Source organism: Opisthocomus hoazin, chromosome 4 (genome assembly GCF_030867145.1).
Source record: "Opisthocomus hoazin isolate bOpiHoa1 chromosome 4, bOpiHoa1.hap1, whole genome shotgun sequence".
Taxonomy (NCBI): domain Eukaryota; kingdom Metazoa; phylum Chordata; class Aves; order Opisthocomiformes; family Opisthocomidae; genus Opisthocomus; species Opisthocomus hoazin.
The window spans coordinates 50,575,900-50,600,528 of NC_134417.1; the positions used below are offsets into that span (position 1 = coordinate 50,575,900).

Genomic DNA, 24,629 nt, shown 5'->3' on the forward strand with positions numbered 1-24,629 from the left:
TGGGATCCAAAATATCACTTGAGGAACACAACAACAAAAACGAGACATATTTTACCCTGAAGGAGATTTTAGAGAAATTAGGAGAATTCTATCAGGAATGAACTTGGCTCAGCCCACACAGAGGCACGACATGCCCAGTTCGGTAGGGTTTGTTATATCGCCGGTACAAGATAACTTTTTATCTGCTCTCTTCAGATTCACACGTGTATTTCTCCCTACTGCTTTTGGCTCCTGCAGGAGGCCACGCAGAGCTCGCCGGGGCTGGGGGCAGCACTTTGGTGATGATGGAAAGATCAGCAAGATAGAGCCTCAAAAAAGGAAGGTATGAAATGTAAACTCAGCAGGATGTGTAATCAACAGCCTCCTCTCCTTAGAAAATAAAACTCTTACTCAATGGCTGGGGGGGCGGGGGGGGAAAGGGGCAGAGGGGGAGGCAGAAATGTCAGAGAGCAGGTATTTTTTGGACAGACTGTGCCCTTTACAAACATCAACATTCTGTTAATATGCCAAAAACTGTTAATTGAGATAAAACAATGCAAATAGCTAAGTCGGTCACAAGAACAGCTACTCAGGAAGAACTCAGTCCACAAAGACGACGTTAAAAGTTGACTATCTGCACAGTTTAAAAAAAAAAGTCTTTTTTCCCTGTTCTCTCACCTGCTTTGAAACAAATATTTAGATACTAACAACGTTCTGGAAGAAATAATATAAACAAGCTTGTGCCCTCTGAAAGAGTAAAATTGTAGCAGAAATAGCAGATGATCTAATGGAAGACTAGTTTTTTGAGTTTTTTAAGGGTATTCTTTAACACTTGTTTTTTCAAAGCAGCATTTTACACATTTTTAATCCACCCTTCTGCAATCCATATTCCACTGTCAGTTAGACTAGATCTACAGGGACTCTCTCTCTATAGGGACAAGTATCATTTTATTATGGTAATAAAGGACAAGAGGTATATATCCTTGTGAATTTGTTCCCTTTGAAAACTTTATCTATGAAAAGAGAGAAAAATAATGTTTTTCAGAACAGCAGAGCTTTCAAATACTCATTTTATATCCAAGGCTGAGTTTGACTGCATGGGCTTTACATTTTCCTAAGCATTTATCCATAAAATCATACAAAAATTATCTTCTAACACACAATACAGTAGGCCCAGCCTATATATTCCCTTATTTCATTCAGCTTTTTGAAAAAAGGCTGCACTCTAAAACATAAAGCCTCTTTTAGTTATGAAACAATATACAGATTAAAAAGACTGATTTTATTTAACTTTTTTTTTTTAATCATCATTAGTAGTATTCTACTTTGAACAGTATACTAAGTTTGCTCTTGCCTTCTCGCTGTCCTCCCCAGTGCTGGGGACACCAGCCTGAAGCTTATGGGAGGCCATAAGTGGGTGTAAGATGAACACCTGCCCCATTTCCCCACTTACCTCTCTTTGATGTCCTGCAATGCAGCTCCGTCATGTTGGCTCCTCCCCGGCGCTGCCGAAATGCCCTCCGGGGTCTTATCCAAGCATCAGTCCCTTACACCCAGAGACAGAGCACTCTGTTCTCCTCACACTGCACCCCTCTCCTGTCACGGCAAGCAGCCCCAAAACTGGGCTACCATTCACCAGCTCTTCACCTTGCACCCCAGAAAGAGAAGCGCCCTTCGAGGACTCTCTGCTCCCGGACCTCTCACACCCACTTATCATTGTTCCTGTCTTGTGCCTTGTGAGCACTGACCAAACCAAGTGAGCTCTCGCACTGGACAGGTTTCTGATCAATAAATTACTCAGTTTTACATGGTTCAAATTTAAGCTTTTATTTGGTTTTTAAATTAAAAAAATAAATTTCGTTATTAAATAGTGGAATGGGTCTAAACTAATGTTTACATATTAATTCACTTGCTTTAGGATACCACCAGAGAAATAATTAAAGTATACCACCTGGACAAAACTTCCTGTTAGAAAGCTCAACAGTGGCATAATTCAGTTAAACAGAAAAAAACCCCAAAAGTCTTAATGTTTACAATGAACATTAGAAGTAAACCTCTGGTTTTAGTGTCATCCAAATCTGGTTTCCATCACAAAGGCAGTCATTGTATTCAGAATACTATACCACAGTGCTAATGTCATCAGCTTCATCTGGTTTCTTTTGCCTGCTTGGCAGGGATTTCAAGTACTCAAGGTGCCTCCTTGCATCCTCCTGATTTTGCCGGACGTAATAAACCACATACGAGATCACCATGGTGAACCAGCCAAACATGGTGACCAGCATGGCATAATCGGTAGTCTTTTTAGGAAGGTTGCAGAGGTCAGCATCATTGGCAGCATTGAGGAACGGTCTCCCCGCATGTTCATCCAGCACGGAAGTCTTGCAGATGACGTTGTTGGCTGTCTCGTGGTTGGAGGCCATGCTCCTCAACACCTGCTGCAGCGTGCAGTCACAGTGCCAGGGATTGTTTGCAATTCTGGCTCTGGCCTTTAAGTTGTTGAAAGCGTTTTTGTGCACGCTTTGAATCCGGTTGTCGGACAAATCCAGAGTCTGCAAGGTTTCTGCCACCCCTTTAAAGGCATGTTCATCTATAAATTCAATCCCATTTTTTGATAAATTGAGGACTCTCAGTTGGTGCAAGTCCTTAAAAATTTCATTAGGGATCGATGTTATCTGATTGGAGTCCAAATAAAGTAAGACTGTTTCTGGGGGAAGATCTCTGGGTATTTCCTTGAGGTTCGCATTGCTACAGCTGACGTTGAGACCTCCGGAGTGAGAACAGAGGCAGCCTTTCGGGCACATACTGGCAGAATGAAAGCACAGTATCATGAGGACAAAACTTTGTAAGAGCAGACACATGGAGAGGGAACGAGTTAACCACAGGTCTACCAAATGCATGCTGGGGTGTCAGCATAATCACACGACCATTTCTCATTCAGCCAACAGTGGTGGGAAAAGGATCGGCAAAGCTGAAACACGGCTTCATTTTCTTCGGTGGGATTAGTAAAAACTGACTAACACGTGGGCTTCCCCATGGTCAATGCTCTTCTTAGAAGCACACCTACAGAGAGAAAGGAAAAAAAACGTCCTTATAACACAAACTCCAATCCCAATTTTGTTTTTGTTAAAAAAATAGAAAGAAAATGAAGCCAGATTGAAATGCAACACTAAATAAGCCATCTATTATCCTATCAGTGCACCAGAGGATTTATTTAGGTAACTCCTATTAGCATTTAGTAGTTTAGTACGTAAATCCCCGGGACATTTTTAAGAGGACAGACTACATTGATTACGAATTGCATAGGTTTGGGCTTTAATACTTATTAGAGGAGGCACTGGTTTGTTTTTATCACAGACTTTTCCAAAACAGCTATAAACTAAATTAAATTTTCCCTTGCTAAAGCAGAAGATGCACTAATAGGAGCTAAGAGTTGGATCTCCAGCAACAGTGACAAGTAAGTGAGGAATTTGTGGTGGTCAATGTGAACCTATCTCAAAATAATTTGTGCTATTTGAAGTCCAAATCAAAGTACTTCAGCAAGGAAATATTTTTACTATATCAAGAAAAAAAAAAATTAAGTCAACCAAATGCTGCTGCAAGACACCCCAAACATCCACTATCTCCTTGTTTGTCTCCCGCTCCTTCTCTTCTGCTTTGACAGTCGGATTTCCTGTACCTCCCAGCATTCTGTGAGACCCACAGAAACAATTTCTACTTCCAATTTTCTTGAAAATTTTCTTTTAACTTAACATAGAGCAAAAGAAAGAAATATAACAATTGCCAAAAACTCCCTCCCAACCAAATAAAACTAACACAAACACAAACTTATATATGACAAAGAAAAAAAATCTTATTCATGACATGTAATTTGCTAACAGAACATATGAAAAATATTGTTTCTGCTTCTGCTCTCTCAAGTTGGCTTAAAAATAGTAAATATCCAGAAGCTTTTGCATTTTCTGCTTTAATTGGAGCACAAATACAGAACTCTGAAATGCTGACCTATAAGGTTTCAAAGACAACCTCATTTATTTTTTACCCCATTATGGTAAACTATGAATTTCTAGCCACAACAAGTCCATTTGTTTTCATGTACATGCCCTCTGTCTTTGTAGCAGCTTGGATATTTGCAGCCTTCAGGTTGTATTTACATATAAATGAATTCTTTTTTTCCAAACCCACAGTGTAGTCCACCAAACAACAAAATCCCTGCAGGGAGGATCTGTGTGAATCTACAGGAAAAAGGAGAAATTGCATTGCAATCATTTTTGCCTGCAGAACTCACATACTAACTGCAGTTTTTGGCACATGGCAGTAATATGGATCAGATGTGTCATGCATTATTTCAAACACATAGCTTAGGTTTTATTTAACCCTCTTGCTGAGGCTTAGTAAATCAGTAATCCCATGGAAAAAAACTGAAACATCTTAATAACATGTACATTATGTGTGATTACTCCATTGCTATGGCTCAGGAATGGCAAAAGCTCAGCACACTCTCACTGGAGCTACTGCAGAGTAGTAGTGTATCGCCACTACTCTTCAATTTATCTGTTGATCAAGAGAGAGATTTCCCAGGAACATAAAGAGAAAATTTACACTTGGACTTCATTACACAGAAATCTTCTACTCTAAAAATACAAAGAAAGGAAATCGTTAGTAACAAGGAACTGTTAACCCTAGAAATGTGAACACAGAATCACAGAATGGTAGGGGTTGGAAGGGACCTCTGTGGGTCATCTAGTCCAACCCTCCTGCCGAAGCAGGGTCACCTACAGTAGGTTGTAGAGGACCTTGTCCAGGCGGGTCTTGAATATCTCCAGAGCAGGAGACCATTAAGAAGGGAAGTAAGCAGAGCATGAAAAGCTCCCTAGGAGGAAATGGAGGCGAGGCAGCACCTCCACAACCAACAGAGAGCCCTGCAGGACCTCTGTGGCAGAAACAGGGTTGACGTGAAAGAGGCCCGGTGCATCCTTGCCATCTCTCCCTGTGGCGCTCTGGCCACTGCAGTGTTTGGTCTTCAGATCAGACAGGAATCTGCTTCAGAAGGAGACAAGTTACAGAAGTTGTTTTTTCCCAGTCTGCCGAGAAGTGCTAAGTACTTGCTAAAACGTGCAGCCTGCTCGGGGCCAAGCTGGAGCTGGCAGCTGCCCTCCCGGCAGCTCCGAGCTGCCAATCTGCTCCTCCCTCCTGCAGCCCTGGGTGCTGCCGCAAGAAGGCCTATCCCCTGGAAAAATCGCCACCTATTTTCTTTTCCCTTCACGTTTATGTGTCTTCCTACTGTGCTGCACCAAAAGAGTAGAGCTCTTCCAGCTTGTATATAGTATATAGTGGCCTTGCACCAACAACACCGGAGTCCTACCAGAGGAATGGACTGGGGTGAAAGAGTAAAGACTTGAAGCAGATGTTTAATTTTTTTGTAGAAGCATAAAAATCACACTGTTCTCACCAGAGATGATTAAACATCATATTCACTTCATTTTCAGGGCTAAAAAACCCTGCCAACCTGGAATTACACCATGGATCCTGCTGAGCCCTCCATAGCACAGCTATGCCACCAGAGATCGTGAGTCAAAGATGCCCCACACACCAAAACCACTGCGGAACATCTTCATCCCAGTAAAGACAAATGAAGCTGCTCTTCTTTAATGTATTAACGTGTTAAGAGTGGAAGAAGTGCGATCATTACAGACTAAGCAGAAAAGTGTTTAATGAAGCAATGCCTCTTCAAAAGAGATAACTAAGTAAACGGATAAAGAGGGAGAAAAACTCCCAATGTTTTAAGTTGTTAGAAAAAGCAAATACAAGTTTAAACCCATAATTAACAACCCAGTCAACAAAACTTAGCTGAGCAAGAATAAAGCTCAGCAAATTCTCAGTAAATTAACTGGAAGCAAACCAACAGGACTGAGCATCAGTCAGGGGAAACAGAGCTCTGTTTACTTCCATAATCAGAGTATCTGATCCAAGGGATCTCTGAGGTTTGGGTTTCACCAACAAACTTACAGAAAGGACTTTACTGACTCACAGGTATCCTGGTGACTGCAACAAAAGAAAAGAGAACTAGGGTCTGCACACTTGCAATGCCAAAAAGATTTTTGGGTTCTTGAGCATCTATCTATTTTTTTCTGCTTGGAACACAATAAAGAAGAAGGTAACAAAGGTGGAATAAAGACAAGAGATCTATGCCAGACAGAAACACTAAAGACTACAGAGCAAGGGATGGAAGACACAGAACTAAAATAAATATATGAGTTCATTAGAAATCTGCAAATAAGGAAAAAAAATGAAAAAATTGAAAAGTAAATGAAGGCATAGGGAAATGACTACAAGCACAGGTAACAGCACGGTATAAAAAGACTTTCTGTGTCCACTTCTAAAATATATGTACAAGCATAGAAAATCTAACATACAAGTCAAGTGTTGCCGGGCAATAAAACCACAGAGGGAAGATCGCACAAAATAATTCTTTAGTGTCTTGCAGTTTAAACTGGTTTTCAAGTTTGCCTCTTCTCATGCTCCCCCAAGACCATTCATTCAGTACAAACATCCAACAGCGCAGGAAAATGTACAAATCCTGAAATCCACATGGAAAGCGCATTTGCTTTTAATACACAGCGAGATTTCTACTGAGCTTCAGGTGTCAGGTACTTGCAGATGTTTGCCTTTCCAGCAAGCAAGGTGCAGAGACCATATCTTAGTAGCTGAATGCAGTACCACTAAACTACGTATTTGATTAACAACTCCTCCTCACAAGAAATCAGTGATGTAAAGAAGCATTAGTGCCACCAGCTACCCATCTGGAAAAAAGGGCCTGCAGACTTAGCCAAATCACACAAAGTCCATGACAAGACTACCTGCAATATTAATTGAGTCTCAAGAGCAAGACATAGGCGTGTAGGAAATCCTATAACGGTCACACATAACAGCACAAAAATGACACAGGCAGGCTGGGACTTTTTGTTGTTTAGGACAATGCCAAGACAACAAAAGATGCATAAAAAAAAGAACCAGTCACACATATAGTTAAAGATGTCTCACAAGAAAAGAGAAGGGGAAGGGCAAGGGAGGTAAAAGTGGTTGTTTCTACTACGGTGTAGAGACTTCCAGAGTCCACATGGCAGCTCTTCAGTCACTGTCCAAGTGCTCACATGTGAGTAGCTCCTCACTGGCTCTCCACACAGACTCTGCCACATAAAAAGTGAGAGTGGAGTAGTTGCCAATTCCTTGTACTTAAAGGCCAGCCACTGCTCTCAGAGGACTTAAGAGCAGACACTAAACTCAGCCTTAAGAGGTATTCTGCCCACAGTATTTCAAACGCACACAAACCCCTCAACCATCAGGATCAGCTTGCATCTCCACTAAGATGAAGTCAGTGGAGCCACTTGTTGATGAGAATCTTCCCAGAAATGCCTGTCTTCCAGATGGGAGAGAGAGATGTAGTCCCTACTTGTTCATCAGAGGCCTTCTCCACGCATTGTGTATCTAGATTTCAGTAGGATGCTTCAAAGATTACTCTCTAGCACCACAAAAATTACCAATGACAGCCAAGTATCTTTGTTCAAGTTGCTCCAAATGCACAACATTTTTACTTGGAATTTCACCTGAATTCTCGGACATTTTCAGGTGATTTCCCAAACACTTCTGTTGAGGAGAGATCAAGAACATCACCCTTTTCCTGATGATTACTCAGCAAGCAAGATCTCACAGGATAAAGACAAAACCACTAGCCAATGTATTTAATATAACTGTCTTTATGGGATGATTCCCATCCTAAATCACACAAATGAGGGCCACAAATGAAGTCTGTAGAACAGGTCCATGCCAACATAGGACCCCCCAGACTCATACACAGCATCATCACTCGTTTTGCTTGTGGTCAAACACCGAAAGAATCCGCAGCAGCTCTGTGCAGTCAGTACCACACTGGCCTTCTCTGGATCACAGATTCTAAGGACTCTTTAGTGACAAGAGATGGGGGAATTTTTAATTTTTGTGTTGTTATTCACAACAAGCAGAAATGGGAATATGGAGAAAGGTATGATCCTGAAAAACATTCTTGTTCCCTAAGCCAACCAGCACAGGCACTGTGCAGATGCGCTCTTCTAGCTATAACAATTGGATAAATATTACAGGTATTTTGGAAGATGCTCTTTCTTTGGGATGTGATGTCATGGGATGCTGAGAAAAAAAGACTGAAGGTGCAGCTGCAGCTGAAGAATGGTCTCCTTTTGAGCACAGGGTCTATAAGGAGGCATGCTTCTTCTCATCATCTTCCTGTCCCTATCCACTATGCAGTGTTCCCTCTCTTTTCCCTCTTCCTGCTCCAGGGGCTGATGGGCTGATCACAGCTATGTGACAGACAACTGATCAGGTCAGTCAGCTGCATCTGCCCCCTTGGAGCCCAACCCCAAGAACTAGAGAGTGCAGCACTGCCAATGGGCAGAGTATAGGCCCAGCTGTAGAAGAAGTTTTTATCCCCCTGGTTAGGTTCAGAGATTGCAGGGGGTACAAAGCCATGGCGCAAAATGAGTTGCAAAACAACAAAAGGCAGAGGTATGCAAGGTGCCCAGCAAATGAAGAGGGACTGCAGCAGTGTCCCAAAAGCATGAGTGATGCTAAGGGCAGCTGCAGTAGCACTGGGATCCTGGGGGAAGCAGTGAGGGCACGGGAGCAAGACAAGCTTGTGGAATCAAACCTGGGGGCACAATATGAAAGTGAGAGCATAGCTGTCAGCCATCTACAGATTTTTATGTGGCTTCTAGGGTCAGAAAGTCTAGCTACAAAGGGTTTTCCCTGCTGATCTTATGCCAAGTGATACTTCCATCTCATGCATGATCATCTGTGCAGATTCTGCAAGTTAAATTATGTCTTCACCGGCATTTGAGCAACTACAATATCCTCTTGTCATGTGCAAAGAGAGCTGCATGGCATACATGCCTCACTGTGAAGGAAATTCAGCGACAGCAACTCCATTTTCCCTACTAATAATGTAAGGTACTACAATAATGTCTTTCCTTGTCTTCAAAGCTGGATCCCCTGCTGAAAAAGATTGCATCCATTACTCCAGCAGCGTCAAAGGGGTCACAGCTAACTAGACATGCTTGGTATCCACACGCAGAGCTGATATTTCTGGTTACTGAAGGTGTCATGATTACAGAAGAATTTCTTGCTACTGTAGCTTATGTGCTCAAAGGAGCAAGCAAGAACAGGAGAGAGCAAAAGGAAGAAGCCAACAGATCAACCACAGGGGGTGGCCTGTTGGCTGTGTCGTGATTGCACTCAATCTGTCTGCACTGTCTCTTTTCGACCATCAGAAAAACTGGAAAAAATTATATACAACCCAGCTTCCCAAGAATGCACATTGGAGGGTCTGGTGCACAATTCACCTGCCCAACCATACCACGCTCCTGGTGATGTACATCTGGAAAACTTAAATGCTACTAACTTTAGGCACAGTACCTGGAGAAGCCCTCGCTTGAAAGCAGATCCCAAATGGCACCGCAGAGCTCCACACTCCTTGGGATCACAGAGTCCACCACAAACATCATTGTTTTTTTAGTTAATACCAGAGGCATCCCTGTGAGCCCTCCATGTCAGATGCACTGCACATGTCGAGGTGCCTCCCGTCCTCTTCACATACAGCCCATGCAACTCACAATGACTCTGCAATAAACTGCTTGTATTTGCGGTGCAGCTCTACCACTTTCAAACAAAACTCTCAGCTCCCAATAAGCCTTCAGGAGATCTCTAGAAAAACAGCATGACTTTTCAAGCCAAATCTAACTCCTACCCTTCAAAGTAACAACCTTCTTGCGTGCCATTGTTGGAAGTTTGATACAGAATTAGAAAAGCCCAGAAAATGAAGACTCCTATGGGGATCTTTTCTAGATATCCCTTAGAGCAACCTTGCACTTTGAATAAACATTAAAATTTTATAACTAAAAATCCATTGAAAGGGAGCACTGTAAAATGTTCACTGTTTTATCTTTCTAAAAAATTACTGAGATGTTTTATAGTTTTGAAAGACCTGACATTACTGTAACCTTTTTCCCCCCCTCTAAGATATTGACTATGTTGGTATATAGAAAAGATGCTCATTGATAAATTTAGTCTCCTATTCTCTATTAAAATAGGACTTAACTTTGCCATATTGAATACTTTTGTTTCAAATCAGGTTTAGCAAATTACCCACTGAAATAGAAAATACTCCTCTTTTTAATGGATTATTTTCCGTGAACTCTTTCTCCTGTAATGCCAGTCTGTTTGTTACAGCACACGCACAGAGCTGCGTTGCTCTCCACATCCGTAAAGAGCTACATTTTATGTCTCTGTACTTCTTTATTTTTTTGCCATTGTCATAAAATGCCATATACTAGTTTATCTCTAAAAATATTACCTTGTAGTTAGTACTGACAAGGGAGCCATAAGCTGGAGACTAAAGGCTAAAATTCACAGGTGACTAGCCCACCCAAAAAGTCCAGTTTGCTCAAAGACTGAGGACAGGACAATTTTACCTGAACCAAGGAAACAGATTTGTCACCACTACTCCCAAATAATTGCAGATGGCATATTTATGAATAATCAAAACAGAGGAGATATCCATGGGAAGAAATATTTCTATACATCCTATCCTTGATCAATCTTGTACTACCAGTTAGTACAGACCTTCCAGTAAGCCACATGTTGGGTTGTTCTGTGCATACATGTGTTGTGTTTGAGAGCAGCTGAGCCTCTGGAGGCCAACAGAGTCTGTGCATACTGGGGGAAAAACCTCCATGAAATCCTTCCTAGCTCCTCCAACACCTGTGGGCTGAATCTGACCACAACTGTTTAAAAACACAAGGAGATTGATGTAAAAATGCTGAGCCTCCTTCTACATCTTACTCTAAATCTGTTCCAGGACAGTGACACTATCAAAACAACAGCAATTATTAAGAAGAAAAAAAAAAAAAGGGTATTTTTCTTCACTTCCCTATGGACATATGGTAAAACTACACCACAGCAACGTGACTGACTGAGTGGGTATTGAGCTGGAAAGTGAGGATACCTGCGAACTGGAGCTGAGTGGGAGCGGCAGGACCCAAAGGAGAACACAGCAGCCACTTCTGATCTCTGTGCTGTCTGTGTGCCACAGAACAACAAATATCACGGGTACCAAGTGAATTCCTCCAGGCAAACACCACAATCCTTTAAAACAACACCGCCTGCATACCGTGAGCAGGGAAGGCACTGTGGCGTGCCACAGCTAAGGGAATCTCACTAGCTGCACAGGTGGACTCTGAGTTGGGCAACTCGATCCTCTCTGTCACTCCGGGACGCCGCCAGGAAATTCAATTTAGCAGATGAAACAAGAATCTGGTCTCGAGTCTCAGGACAGCCCCTGTCTTTCACGCTTCTCTCCCTGGCACTCCTCAAACGCAGTGCGGCTGCCTGCCTGCCTCACAGCGCAGCTACCTTGAAGATAGGCAGTTAAAATGCTATGAAGCACTAAACCAGAGAGATGCCAAGAGCTGCTTGCAAGGTGCCAGGTGATTTAAATTCCCAGATGAACATCTCTGGTAGTGGAAGATTTTCAGGATCTCAGAACACAGCCAGATGAAATCCTAAAGCAGTAAGAAGAGAAATTAATAGAAGCCATCACCAAATGAGGTAGGAAAAAAGGGGTGCAAAAGATCACTGATTCAATGAATAATTGAAATGTCATGATTAATCAGTGCAAGCCTGAACTCCAATTGCATAATGGATTCACTATCTAATGGAACACCACATGTACTCAAACTATAATATTCTCCCCTAAGACAGGATTCAGAATGCCAGCTGACACTTTTGTTCCCCAAAATCTTCCAGTACAGGTCTTTCTAAAAACTGCTCACGGCAAACCACTTCCAGCTGCAGAAGCGAACTGTGTAGGTTAAAGTTTACAGATCCTAAGCTATGAATACCCTCTCTTAATAGTCATGGAGTAATAAAATGGTTGAGGAGTGCCAAATGAACATTTTGAGCTATAATTACTTTCTGATTGTGAGATCACTGAATGTATCACTCCTTATTACAGATCAACTGCTTCCTTAATTATACTGTGTGGGCAAATGAGTCAGCACTTTAAGACTGATGGGTTGGGTTCATGTTAAAAAAAATTGACTTTTCTTCCTTCTTATATGTCAAGTCAGGAATTATAACTCCCAGCTGATAAATGCTTCTGTGAAGCTTAGCAGATACAATAACAGATCAATGACAGAAAAATATTACCAATTATCTCCTATCTTTCTTATGATGCTTTGCTCCTGGAAGTCTGTCGCAACATATTTCTTGGAATGCAGTTTGATATGGTTGATGGAAATTAAAGAAACAGCTGTTTCGGATGCTCTAAGACCTCTTTCTTTCAAGCCCTAACAAAGACTGAGTCACCTGCTTTTTAGAAGATGTTCAGTGCTGCCTCCTTTTCCCAGTAATCTCCTGCATCCTCTTCATATGACTTAGACTACAAAAAGCTCTCGTCCCTTCCCTGAGCAATACAACCTACTGGGAAATATAAACAACATTTCTGTATGCATATATGCCATTTGAAAAAGGAAAGAAAACATTACATACTCTTACAGTGTGTATGTAGTGGCAACAGGAAGTAGGTTAAAAATGAAAGGCATAAGATATAAGATAAATACTATAATCTCTCAAACACAATTTATCACTATATTTGCAAGAAATAGTCTATAGAAGAATGAACAAAGGTTCAAGATATGCCAGTTACTGCTCAGCAAACATACGCAAAACAGATTTTTTTACTGCTCTATAAGAACATGAAGAATCAAATTACAAATGCTAAAGGGAAATGCTCCGACACAAATGACTGTATGTAAAGAGCTCTCCAAAGCTGTACCATTTGTTCTAGATTAATTATTAGTGTGCATTAGAGTCAAAAACATTTTTAGAGTTTGGGATTATATTCTGCCAAGTCTCCGTCACATTTTCTGAGACACCAGCAACAACCATGCTGTTTGGCAAGAAAAATCTTCACAGCAGCAACTGAGTCAATCATCCATACAATCTACACTAGAAAAAAAAACAACAACTCTGAAAGCTTAGAATAACCTGAAGTGGAAATACTTATCTTCCTCGGGTAAAGAGACCCAGAAAAAAGTCTGTTCTCAACTCTGGTTATGAACTGAATGCTAGGAGCCTTTCATGACTAGGCAACGCAGCAGGTTTTCAACAAATCTGACAGAATACAATGGAAAATGTTTTCAACACCAAAGGTGAATTTCACAACATTTTCTGATCTATTTTTCTCCCATATTACTAAATAACGAGATCAAAGCCAAAAAGATAAGTGCTTGGTTGGAGCCATACTCTGACTCTATCCAGTAGCTAATGACAGATGCTCCTTCAACTTAATTCTGCAGTACAGAAAATGTCTTCCTGATCTCAAGATAATTATGCTGATCACCTCAATGATTACCAGCATAGTCAGTGACAAGTCTTGCAATTTAATCTTGATAACTGCATCTGGTGACTGCAGATGGTGTCCTTGTCCAACTGAAAATCTCATTCTTATTTTGCAAAGTGTAAATCTAACCCCTGGTAACAAACACTGTGTTATCAGAAACTAAGAGGCCTTTAAGGTACCGCCTTGCAACAATAAGCAAGATTCAGACCATCTAGAGACCTTTCTTCCACTTTTAAGGGCGCTTATTTGGTTCTGCATGCTGCTGTCTTCAGGCTCATCTGAGGTTCATCCAAATGTTCCTGCAACTTAGTAGGCAGTGGGAAGAGAGAAGTTGTAATTAGGCTGTGGAATCTGTGCTGATAATAAAGTCAGCAAGACAGAAATAAGCATGCAAACCTGAAGGGACCATTCAGCAAGGAACATGCTAGCGGCTTTGTAAAGTTGACAACAGTTGCAGGAAGCAGCCAGCAACACAGCTGCTGGCAGCAGATACCCAGGCACTAGGGAGTCCTAGAAGAAATGTGTTACAGACTCCAAAGAAAGGGAAGGGACGAGGAGAATGAAGCAGAGCATGACTGAAAGTTGCTTCTTCCAGCTGACCCTCTGCAACAGAGAAGGTTCCCAGGAACCCTGACAGGTCACCACAGATGAAACCACCTCTTGGGTCAGACACCTCCAAAGGAAATACAGATATGAGCAGAGACAATGCCGCAGTGGCAGTTTAGCATCCAGTTTCACATAATCTTGCTTTTAATTAGGATCTAGATTGCCCTGTTGTGTTAAACCACAAGAAACCAAGGCTGTTTCTCTTTGTGCACAACTGCCCAGTGACAGAAACACAGAGCAATTATCTATGGCACAAGGAATTTGCAAGCAAAGAAGCCATGGCAGCAGAAGCTACTACTAAAATGAAACAATCTGATTAATATCCACAAGATGAGATCACAGAGAAAAAGAACGTACTTCCAGAGCAATTACTCTGTATGAAAAAATCTGAAAGGGAGGGAACAACAAATTAAATTAGCAATAGTGGACAGCACTTCAGAATAGAGTACCTCAGCAGTTATTAATTCATCTCCTTGTGCTTTGAAATATGCTAGTTGTTCTAATAACAGGACCTTTAAGAGGCATGCAGAAGTAGAGTGTCCGATTTAGAAAAATGCAAGAAAAATAAAATGTGTAACGTTTGTATACAAAGAAAACCAATAAAGTCTGAAATTCCCAATCAAAAGCTCTAAACTTAAAAGTGAGTGCTTAATACCACAAAACCACAATCTTCTGTTAAAGAAACTAAAACTGTGTTGTATCAACACATTTCACAAAATACTGAAAAAGACAGCAAGTATGGAATAATTATGAGATCAATAAGAAATTAAGCAACTTTAGGAAGACATTCAAGTCACCTTCTGGAATCAAGTGACACACTGAGTTAACCACAAGCTGTTTGGGCTTACCAAAGAAACTGTTTGATCAGTGATGCTGGTTTTGCTGTGTCAATGGTTATTAAACCTGCACTCTGCCACTTGCTTAGCTGAGAGAGCAAAGAACACATCTACAACACCACACACACCTAGACTTCCCATCTCTCCACCAAAGGTGTCAAGCAAAGCTATCATAAAGCTCTACTGTATCAAACCACCTACCACTAAAACCACATCCCCACTTTCAATATTTTAATCCATGAGCAGCTTCAAATAACTGTAATTTCTTTTTCACCATCTTGCCAGAGAAACTTATCTTTCTTCTTTCAACGAATGCCATAGTACTGGACTAATAATAGCTTTTATTTCTATATTTAGATATCATTATAGCTCTAAAAACTGAACGTATGACAGTCTGGAATAGTTAGACACAGGGCTTTCGTACTTCCACAAGAGCAAGATTAGCAGGTTCCCATCAGGACTCGCTTTTACCTCTGCTGGCTGCTACCTGTGTTAGAGGCCGAAGAAGAAGACCAGCCCAAGTACAACTTCTGCAGCTCTGCTTCAGCTGAGGATCTCCCAAGCAAGCGAAATCTGGCAGTGGAAAGCTTCAATGCCATCTTGTACTGGCAGCATTTCCCTAATTAAGAGTTTAAGGCCAGATGGAGCCATTAGATCATCTAATCTGACCCCCTGCCTATCACATGACGTGTCATTTTACCAGTAAACCTCATATTGAGCCCAATAATTTAGGTCAGACTGAAGCGTGTCAGAACTGAGGACACTGTTGCGTGCCCAAGGCAGTTACCTTTTGTATCCGCTATTCTTGCACCATCCTGTACCAGATGCATCCAGAAAACTCAATTCTGTCAACATCCACCATAACAGCTAAACTACTCTAGCAGACACATCTGCTCCACTAGGATCTAGACACCAAGCAAGAGTGTCTATTTTCAAAAGAAAGGCTATATTGAAAGATAATGTTAGATGGCTCATCACAAACAGTTGCATGTTACCATGTCTCCAAATGAGAGTTAGAAAAACTGGCTATCTTTTAATGTGCTGGTGAGTTACATCAGACCCTCAGCTGCCATTAAAGGACTTTGCAAACTACACGTGTTCCACCTAAGCGACAATCAGCATGTTTTCATTTTGAAATGACTGCTCTGGAGCACCACCAAGGCTTTCCAGGAAGTCAGTGAAATTTTTTTATTTTTTTTTTTTAAACCGTGCAGTATTTTTCCAAAGTCATAAAAAGCTCGCTGCATACGTTTCTCTTCTGAGGACATACAATCATAACAAATGGTTATTACAACTTGATGTAGGAGGCTGAAATCCTTTAAGGGTTCTCTGACCCTTACTCAGCAAAAATATTTAGCCTGCTTGCAACTCAGCAGCTTGGTGAGAGGCAACCCTTCAGTGTTCAGGGGGCTGAAATAAAAGTTGTTTATCAACAAATGCTAAATAATAGGAACAGCTCTAAAAAGAAAAGGAAAAAAAAAAAAAAGGACTGGCATTTCTCAGTGGAAATAAACACTAGTCTTTATCAGACATGAACTCTTGCTGTGCTAAAAACCAAAAACAAGGCACAGCTGCTCAATACTGAGTGAGCAGAGATTTTCCAGTCAGTCAGCCATCCTTCCCAAGGAGAAAAGAAAAGAAAGAAAGAGCCAAAAGAAATTGTTGCAATGGCTGCCTCCAAGATGAGAACAAACTGCTGAGGTCACATTTATTCTAAGGGAAAAGAGGTCTTTATCAGCAGCACTAGAGCACGACAGGAAGAGACCGAAACTCAGTTCAATAAAACCCTTATTTTAAAGACAAGAATACATCAGCTCTTTGTGTGTCCCTACGGAGGTTATACAGCCAAGTTGACTTTGGTGGAGCTAGCTGACACCAAAAGCAGTAGTTGTGAAGAAAAAAAAAATTTTTTTGATTAGCTGGGCCATGATCCAACAAGCAAGACACTGGAGGGTGCAAGTTCACAGCTGAAGAAGCTCAGGTAGAAATAATTTATAGCAACTTAAGTTAGGTCATGATAATGAAAATTAAAGACAAGTGGGACATGATTTATTTTACTAAGGCTTGCTGAAAAGTGAAAACCAAGCAGAGCTAACAGGAGGACTAATCTAACTCTGGTTACAGTTGGTACTGGCACTGAGATAAACTTAACTTGACATATTTAGAATGGGAAAGAGAAGAATAGGATTTGGAAAAAAAAATTTTATGCCATTTTTCCAAATTGCAGGGGGGAGCAGAGCAAATTCAGTCCTGCGAATCACTACTACTTGTTTCCCAATTTTAAAACATCCTAACAAACAGCCCTCAGTGGCAAACGCAGTGGAAATACCTGATTGCAAGTGTTGGGAAGGGCTGGATACCAACACCTGTGCTGCCAAGCTCCTGCCGTCAAGGAACAGGAAGGAGGATGGAAAACCCTAATGGGAGAAGCTCTCCTAAGAGGTGCAGTCCCTTCGCAGGTCACTAGAAAGCGGCAGCAGCCACAGCAGGAGGGATGCTTTCATCGCTGAGGGCTTTGTGAGTTACCTCAACAGGTTATCTGGCGGCAACCCGGGCTTTGGCTTTGTTCGGCAACAGATGCAGTGCCATTATGTCCTCAACTGTCCCTCCTGCCACCCACCTGCCTCTCCCTCCTCACGCTGTGAAAAATGGCAGGCGAAGGGAAAAAAGAAAGAGACACTTTATAATGGATGAATGCAGCAGTTTGCAGGAGGAGGGAAGAGAGAGAGTAATGAAAAATTATTAATATTAAAGTAATAAAGCTGTGGCCATTTTTCAGTCTGAAATGCACAGCACCATAAAACAATGCTTAAAGGCACTCGCTTATGTTCCAAACCACCTGCATGCTAAGGCACCCTGCTATTAGCACAGAAGTTGTTTACTACCAGTCTCATTTCAGTCTGACTCCAGGGGAGCTGTAAAGCTGAATTTTTTCACTCAGTACTAGAGCCCAAGTGGCCTCAGGTTTTCTTTGGTATGCCAGGCCCCGCTATGTTACCTGCAAACTCTGCCCGGTCACTAACCCACTCATTTCTAACAAGATGTATAGAAGTCACGTTGGAGCAAAGGGAACCTCTCCTCGGCGCATGGCACACATACACCCTCCTTCTCTGGTTCCTGAAACAACAGCTGCTCTCGGTGAGGTGTGCTGAGCGTAACTATGGCGGCAGCTTTGTCTGCCAGTACACGTCACTTGTTCATACACTTCTCCAAAGCAGTCTGGGTGGTGGTAGGTAAAACGAGACCACTATTTCCTCTCCTGAAACAATTCCTTCCAAAAACTGTAATGGAGAAGCAATGAAATGTAGTGGCAGAGAAAATAAATAATGGGCATTCTTTTGAAATTAAGACATTTTTACCTGTTCTTTTTTTTTTTTTTCCACTTGCCTCTTTTTTTGTGGATTCTTTTTTCCCCTCCAGATAAAAGCATATGAGTTCAAAGCTACTCGCTTTTTTTTTTCCTCTGTCATAAACACACATTTGGATTTAGGGGTTCTTTATACAGATGACCCAGCTACAAACAAAGTCTTCGCCTCACTGGCAGGTACTAATTCAAGGACAAAAAGACAGAGGCTGGAACAGCGGTGATACCTACAGGAACATTCAAGGCTATCAACAAAGCCTATGGAATTGCAGGAAGAGCAAAGAAGAAAGAAAACCAGAAACCGCTGTTGTGCTCTCACTGTGAAGGGAGCAAGCCAGGCGTGGGAGTTTCATGTGAGGGACCACATCAGCTCACAAGCCAGCGGATGAACTCCATACAACCTGCAGCTCAGTGAACTTGCCAAGCATTAACAAGTTTTAGAAATTGTACCATCTCTCTGGGAGTTACATGACAGACCATGAAGCAGCCCACCACCAGCAGCATCAGCTTCTCACTGACTAATATAGCAGAGAGAGATGCACTGATATGGTCAACAACGCACACAGTGGTATAGTCTTACCCCATATTTACACATCTTCACTGAGAAAGCGAGTAATAAAAAGCACAGCAAGTAATAAAAAGCACCCTGCTAACTGCCCCCCTCCTTTCTCTCTTTTTAAGAATCAACAAATTTCACCTTTACCTCTTTTATGCATTCAAATCCCACATCTGAATACAAGTCAACAGTCCAGGACACACAAAGAAGTCCAAATGGCCTTTGCAACACCCAAGTCCCGGCCTACATACTATGAAGAACAGCAAAACAAAGAGTAAAACCGTATCACTGGAGAGCAGCATTTTCAGATCTCTTTTTCTTTATCCTCCCCATCAAAGGAAACATTACGTTACTCATTCTCCTTCCCTTAGTTGCCATAGATGCAGTGCCACAGAGCTGCTGCAATGCTTGTCCTGTCTTCACAAGCTGGTTCTCATCTCAGCATTTCCTGCACTCCTGTCTCCTTCCCCTCTTGCTTTCAGTCAGGCAAAGGTACCGTCCAGTTCCACCCTGCCCTTCCTTACTGGACAGTGCAGATAACAGACCAGCTCACGCACAAAAAAACAGACTAAACTTTCACAATGCAGTGGTGCCATACTCGCTTTCAGTGCCACTTGTTCTGGTCCAGGGAAAGTTTGCTTGTATCCTAGAAGGATGCTTCCCAAAAATGTCAGATTTTCCATCTCTTCCAGCTGCAAGAAGACCATCCTTGCAAGCTTGCATTTCAAATCTTGCAACTTTTGCTAGCCTGAGGAACAGCCCAGTGTTAAACCTCAGTCAACACAGTGCTGTCGACCGATTTTCAAGCTGATCCATGACAGATGAGCTGTATTTGAAAGCAGCCAGTGTTGCCACGTGTTATTGCACCACCAGGCCTCTCACAGTGCTCTGTGCTCAGAAGTGGAGACACTCACAGCCATGGCACTGACAGTCTCCCCATATTGCCACCATTGTGGACAGGTGCCCTCATCAACAGGACTGCAGCAGACCTCAGGCCCATGCCTGCGCTGTCCCGTTCAGTCCTCAGCTTCTCGCTACCAGCCGCATTGCTGCTTCCAAAACATCTGAAGACACTGTCTATAAAGACAGGAAAAAGAAACTACCTTTGCAAAAAACAGTGGATGTTTTCCTTGAGAAGAACGGGCAAAAGGATGTGTCTCTTCAGCATGAAAGCGTACAGTCCCAGCTCTAGCAGGAACACTCCTCAGTAACGAACTCTTTGAGGTTAAAACGACTTCTTCCTGTGATCATCAGATGGAGTGTCCAGGGCACCTTGCGAAAGGAAGGCTAGAGTGAGCGACACGCACCACATTGATTGTGAAGAAATAAATCAAAGTAGTCTCCTGACTTTCACAGCCACCCCAGAGGATGCGGAGAGCATGTGCTAGCAGCCACGGTACGACTGTGCTATGGCAAGCCAGGAGACTGCGAGCTGGCAAGCACGTGGCTACTCAGGTCACGAGCATCAGCAAGCCCTAAAAAGCTACCAAGACGGGTCACTTCAGCTGCTTTCCTTTTCATTGGGAAATACAACTTCTCCTTTCTCTTTCCACCAAAAAACTGTCATCTTGCAAATAAGCATTCTAAAATTCTTCAAAGTTGCAACACCTAAATGTACTTCAGCAGACGCAAACACCTCGGCAAACAGAGAGAAGTGGGCAAGTCAACCATCAGCCCTGGAGGAGTCTTACAACTTCCATCTACCATATTAACCCACCGGACCAACATGTCGTGTTATGAAGTTACTTCTATGGTTGCACAAACAACTTCATTAAAAATGAGTGATTAGTTCTCCATCAATGATTTTAACAGCTGCCTTAATATGGCAATCATTTATAACAAAAGAAATACTAGCCTTCTCTTAGAATCAATGTTAATAGTAAGATGACAGAAAAAATATTCTATTTATAACCTGCTAATAATAATTCTAAAGTTATTAAAGTATTCCTCAGGCAAAATTATACATCCTACTTTTACTCATTAAAACAGGACATGGCTCAAAGCTTGATGGTGGATGAAGAGAAAAAGAGAAAAAAATCATTTCACATCTTTCCCTTTACAGTGGCATTCTTTCAGGTAACTCTTTTCTTATTCCTGCCACATTTTTCAAAGCGTTTGTATTAATGGTGTTACTGACACTTCAATGGATTTTTTTAATGTTATTGGAACATACCTGTTTTCTTACTGAATTTTATGAAAGTCATTTTTATAAAATACGACTTCTAAAAAACTTTTAAAAAACCCTTTAAAACCCCTGAGAGAAAAAAATTTGTATAAAACATTATGCAATATGAAAAATTTCAATCAAACTACAAAATTTAAATAACACTGGCATTTTTCTGTCTTACTGAAAAAATGGCACTTTTTCTTCAGCAGTTCTTCCACCTGGAACTTTCAGTCAGCTCCCTTCAGAACAAGAGCAGGTGCTTCTTCAGTGCACGAATGGTTACAGCCCCTTACGAACAGGTGAACAAAGCAGCCCCACTGGATGCTGCTTGGCTGGGCTTGTGCTCAGGAACTTAGCAATGATCTGAAGCAGAAGCTCAGACGGTTGTGATGAGATTATACGACGCGTTTGTAAGATGTGATCACTAATACAGCGTATGTTATGAATGGTCTGCCAGGAGCAAAACATTGCCACCCTGACTTCTGCATTAACAACAGAAGACATGCTGAGGAAAAAAAAACGACATTTTTTAGTGTAACAGTGCCAGCAGAAAGCAGCTCAAAAGATGGCACAGCTACTCTTGGGAATAATTACTGCAACATGCGCAGCCTCCCACTAGTTCTGAGGCAGTGTCACAGTTCCCACCCGGAGCCATTCTCTCTTGCGTGCAGGATGAGGAGCGACCCTGGCAGACCTGCACGCGATGCTAGGCTGAGTCCTCGCTGCTGTGCAATGCCCTCAGAGCCCCAGGCTGCTTAAGGAACCCTAAGAAACTGAAAGGCTTTTTAAAGTTATTATTGACTTAAAGCTGGTGGAGCCATGCTGGAAGAGTAGACGAACGCTGCCAAAGTGTCTCCTCAACTGTGAGTCCATGCAGTAGGGATGTCCAGTTTCTCTTTGGAGGGCAGGGCTGACTAACCTGTGCTTCCTACGGGTGGCACACGCCCACCAGGACAGGGACGATCTGTGCTTTGCACTCCCCTAAGCGGGGGGATTCCCAAGCTGCTGCTGGGCTTGGAGCTCAGAAGCAGCCAGGAGCCAGAATTCTGCCTCCCACCGATGGCTGCACCTGCACCCTGTGAGGCAGCGGCTCCCAGCACCCTGGTTCTGTTGAGCTCAGGAGCTGTCAAGTTCCTGCTGAGCTGGAGATTGCATCTCTGCTTTTTTTCCTCGCTTCCTTTTACCCATTTGACGACTGCACAGACATGCTTGTAGATTGGGACTGTTACACCCATGCGAGCTTAAAACAACCTTGCTCAGGCACAGATGACAGCTCTCGATGGCAACGTGAACGTGACTGCAGACTAATCCACCTTGTTGTTCTGACACATTCAAACCATCTCTGAAATCCCTGCACTGCCTGTAGTCACTCCTGTTACACATCTCTGTGCAAGCCAGCGCTGAGCCAGGCCAACACAGGCGAGAAGCATGCAGAAAAAACTCCCACATTTTTGGTAAATTCATACTCCTTCATGCACTAGAATTTTTCTTTCTAAGTGTAATCATGGAAAGACATTAATAGTTTAGCTTTAAATATAGGTCTATCAACAGACTTTAAGCTTATTTAATACACACATTCTGCAAAGAACTGGTTTGCATTTAAAGCACATTAAGTACATCTCTGATAGCCAGAGGGACAGACTACTACCAGAAAAAAGGCAGTCAGTTTAAAACATATTTCTTCCTTCAATATTCTGTTCTCAGAAATCCCAGGCCCCTGCAACCAGTCAGAAAGTCTGGAGCAATGAAAACTTGCTGTCAGCAGACGAGGATCCAATTAAGGAACATTTAAACAAACTGGACATACACAAGTCCATGGGTCCTGGGGGGATGCATCCATGGGTGCTGAGGGAGCTCGCTGATGTTAACAGGAGGCTACTCTCAACTGTCTTTGAAAGGTCATGGGGATCAGAGGATGTTCTTGATGACTCCAAGAAAGCAAAAGTCCTATTTTCAAGAAGGAGCATCCAGTAAACTACAGGCAGGTCAGCCTCACCTCTGACCCTGGGGAGGTGATCAGTAAATACATCTGGGAACAACTTCCTAATGTATGGAGTAAAATAAGGTGAATGGGAGTAGTCAGCATGGATTTATGAAGGCAGAAATCGCATCTGACCAACCTGATACCTTTCTGCAGAGAGATGTCTGGCTCTCCTCATAGACATGAGAAAGAAGTGGATGTTACTTATCTTGACTTCAGCAGAGCATTTGACACTGTCTCCCATAACACCCTCACTGAAAGACTGATGAAGTACAGACTATGTAAGTAAGTGGTGAGGTGGACAGAAAAGTGCCTGAACTGCTCGGCTCAAAAGGCTGTGGACTGCAGCACAAAGTCCAGCTGGAGGCCAGTCACCAGTGGAGCCAGTACTGGGGCCAATATCATTTAACATTTTCATGAATGACTTGGATGATGGGATAGAGGGCTCAGCAAGTTTGCTGATGATACAAAACTGAAAGGAGCAGTTGATACACCAGGTGAGTGTGCCTACATCCAGAAGGACCTGGACAAGCTGGAGGCAGGGGCTGACAGGAACCTCACAAAGTTCAGCAAAGGGAAATTGCAAGTACTGCAACTAGGGATGGATAACTCCATGCACCAGTACACACTGGGGGATGACAGACTGGAAAGCAGCCTTGCAGAGAAGGACCTAAGGGTCCTGGCAGACACCAAGCTGAACATAAGCTAGAAATGTACCCTTTCCGCAAGGGTGGATAACAGCATTGTGGGCTGCATTAGGAAGAGCATCACCAGCAGGTTAAGGGAGGTGATCCTCCTCCTCTGTGCAGCACTGGTGAGACACATCTGCAGAGCTGGGACCAGTTCTGGGCTTCCAGGTACATGAGAAACATGGACTGAAACAAGCCCAGAAAGAGGCCACGAAGGCGATTAAGGAACTGGAGCATCTGATGTATGAGGACAGGCTGAGACAGACAGGACTGTTCAGCCTGGAGAAGGCTCGGGGAGGGGGAGGTCTCATCAATGTGTATAAATAATTGATAGGAGGGAATAATGAAGGCAAAGCCAGACTCTCCTCAAAGGCAAGAGGCAATGGGCACAAACTGAAATACAGGGAATTCCATCTGAAAATAAGAAAATAATATTCTTCCACTGCCCCCCTGCTGGGAGGGTGGTCAAACTGGAAAAGGTTACCAAGAGAGGCTGTGGCATCTTCATCCTTGAAGATACTCAAAAGCCAGCTGGACAAGCTCCTGAGCAACCTGCTCTAGGCAACCCTGCTTTGAGCAGGTTGGAGTAAGCTTAGAGCTGCCTTCCAGCCTCAGCCATTCTTACTTCCAAGCAGGTTAAACAAAGCATCTGGAAGAACTACAACTCAAGAAAAAAATACTTGAAAGCAGTATAACTTCTGACAGAGATAATTGTAGGCCTTGCAGCACAACATTTAAGTCCTACTAAAACACATTTTTATTTTCTGTTTATGTTACACATTGCTGTACAATCTGTGTTGTCTGTAAAGCAGAGACGCACTTCATGGGGTGCTTCACTTGCAACGGGGAGTTATAAACACATACCCCAAAATCAGAATTTGGCTGTAGATGTTTTCTATCACTTAGAGAGGGTTTATGAAACACCTTACTATTGACTACAGTTTCCACTGTGACTAGGGTGGGTAAACAAGTCCAATTACAGATGTTCTATTTTTAAAATACTA

At 42.4% G+C, this 24,629-nt stretch overlaps 1 protein-coding gene across 11 annotated transcripts in view; it reads right to left on the reverse strand.

The window, feature by feature from the left end:
- Positions 1-1,789: 1,789 nt before the first annotated feature.
- Positions 1,790-24,629, reverse strand: part of LRRC3B (leucine rich repeat containing 3B) — a 47,456-nt gene continuing 24,616 nt past the window's right edge. For 8 of the 11 annotated variants that reach the window (XM_075417420.1, XM_075417419.1, XM_075417421.1 and 5 more), the window contains 2 exons: positions 19,892-20,060; positions 1,790-3,039 (listed from right to left, as the gene is read on the reverse strand). In XM_075417420.1, coding sequence (XP_075273535.1) covers positions 2,097-2,876 — 780 coding nt within the window. In that variant the 5' untranslated portion in view covers positions 2,877-3,039; positions 19,892-20,060 and the 3' untranslated portion in view covers positions 1,790-2,096. Of the gene's footprint in view, positions 3,040-18,935; positions 19,018-19,891; positions 20,061-24,629 lie in introns of those variants that run through there. The other 3 variants (XM_075417429.1, XM_075417427.1, XM_075417430.1) reach the window with 2 other exon arrangements.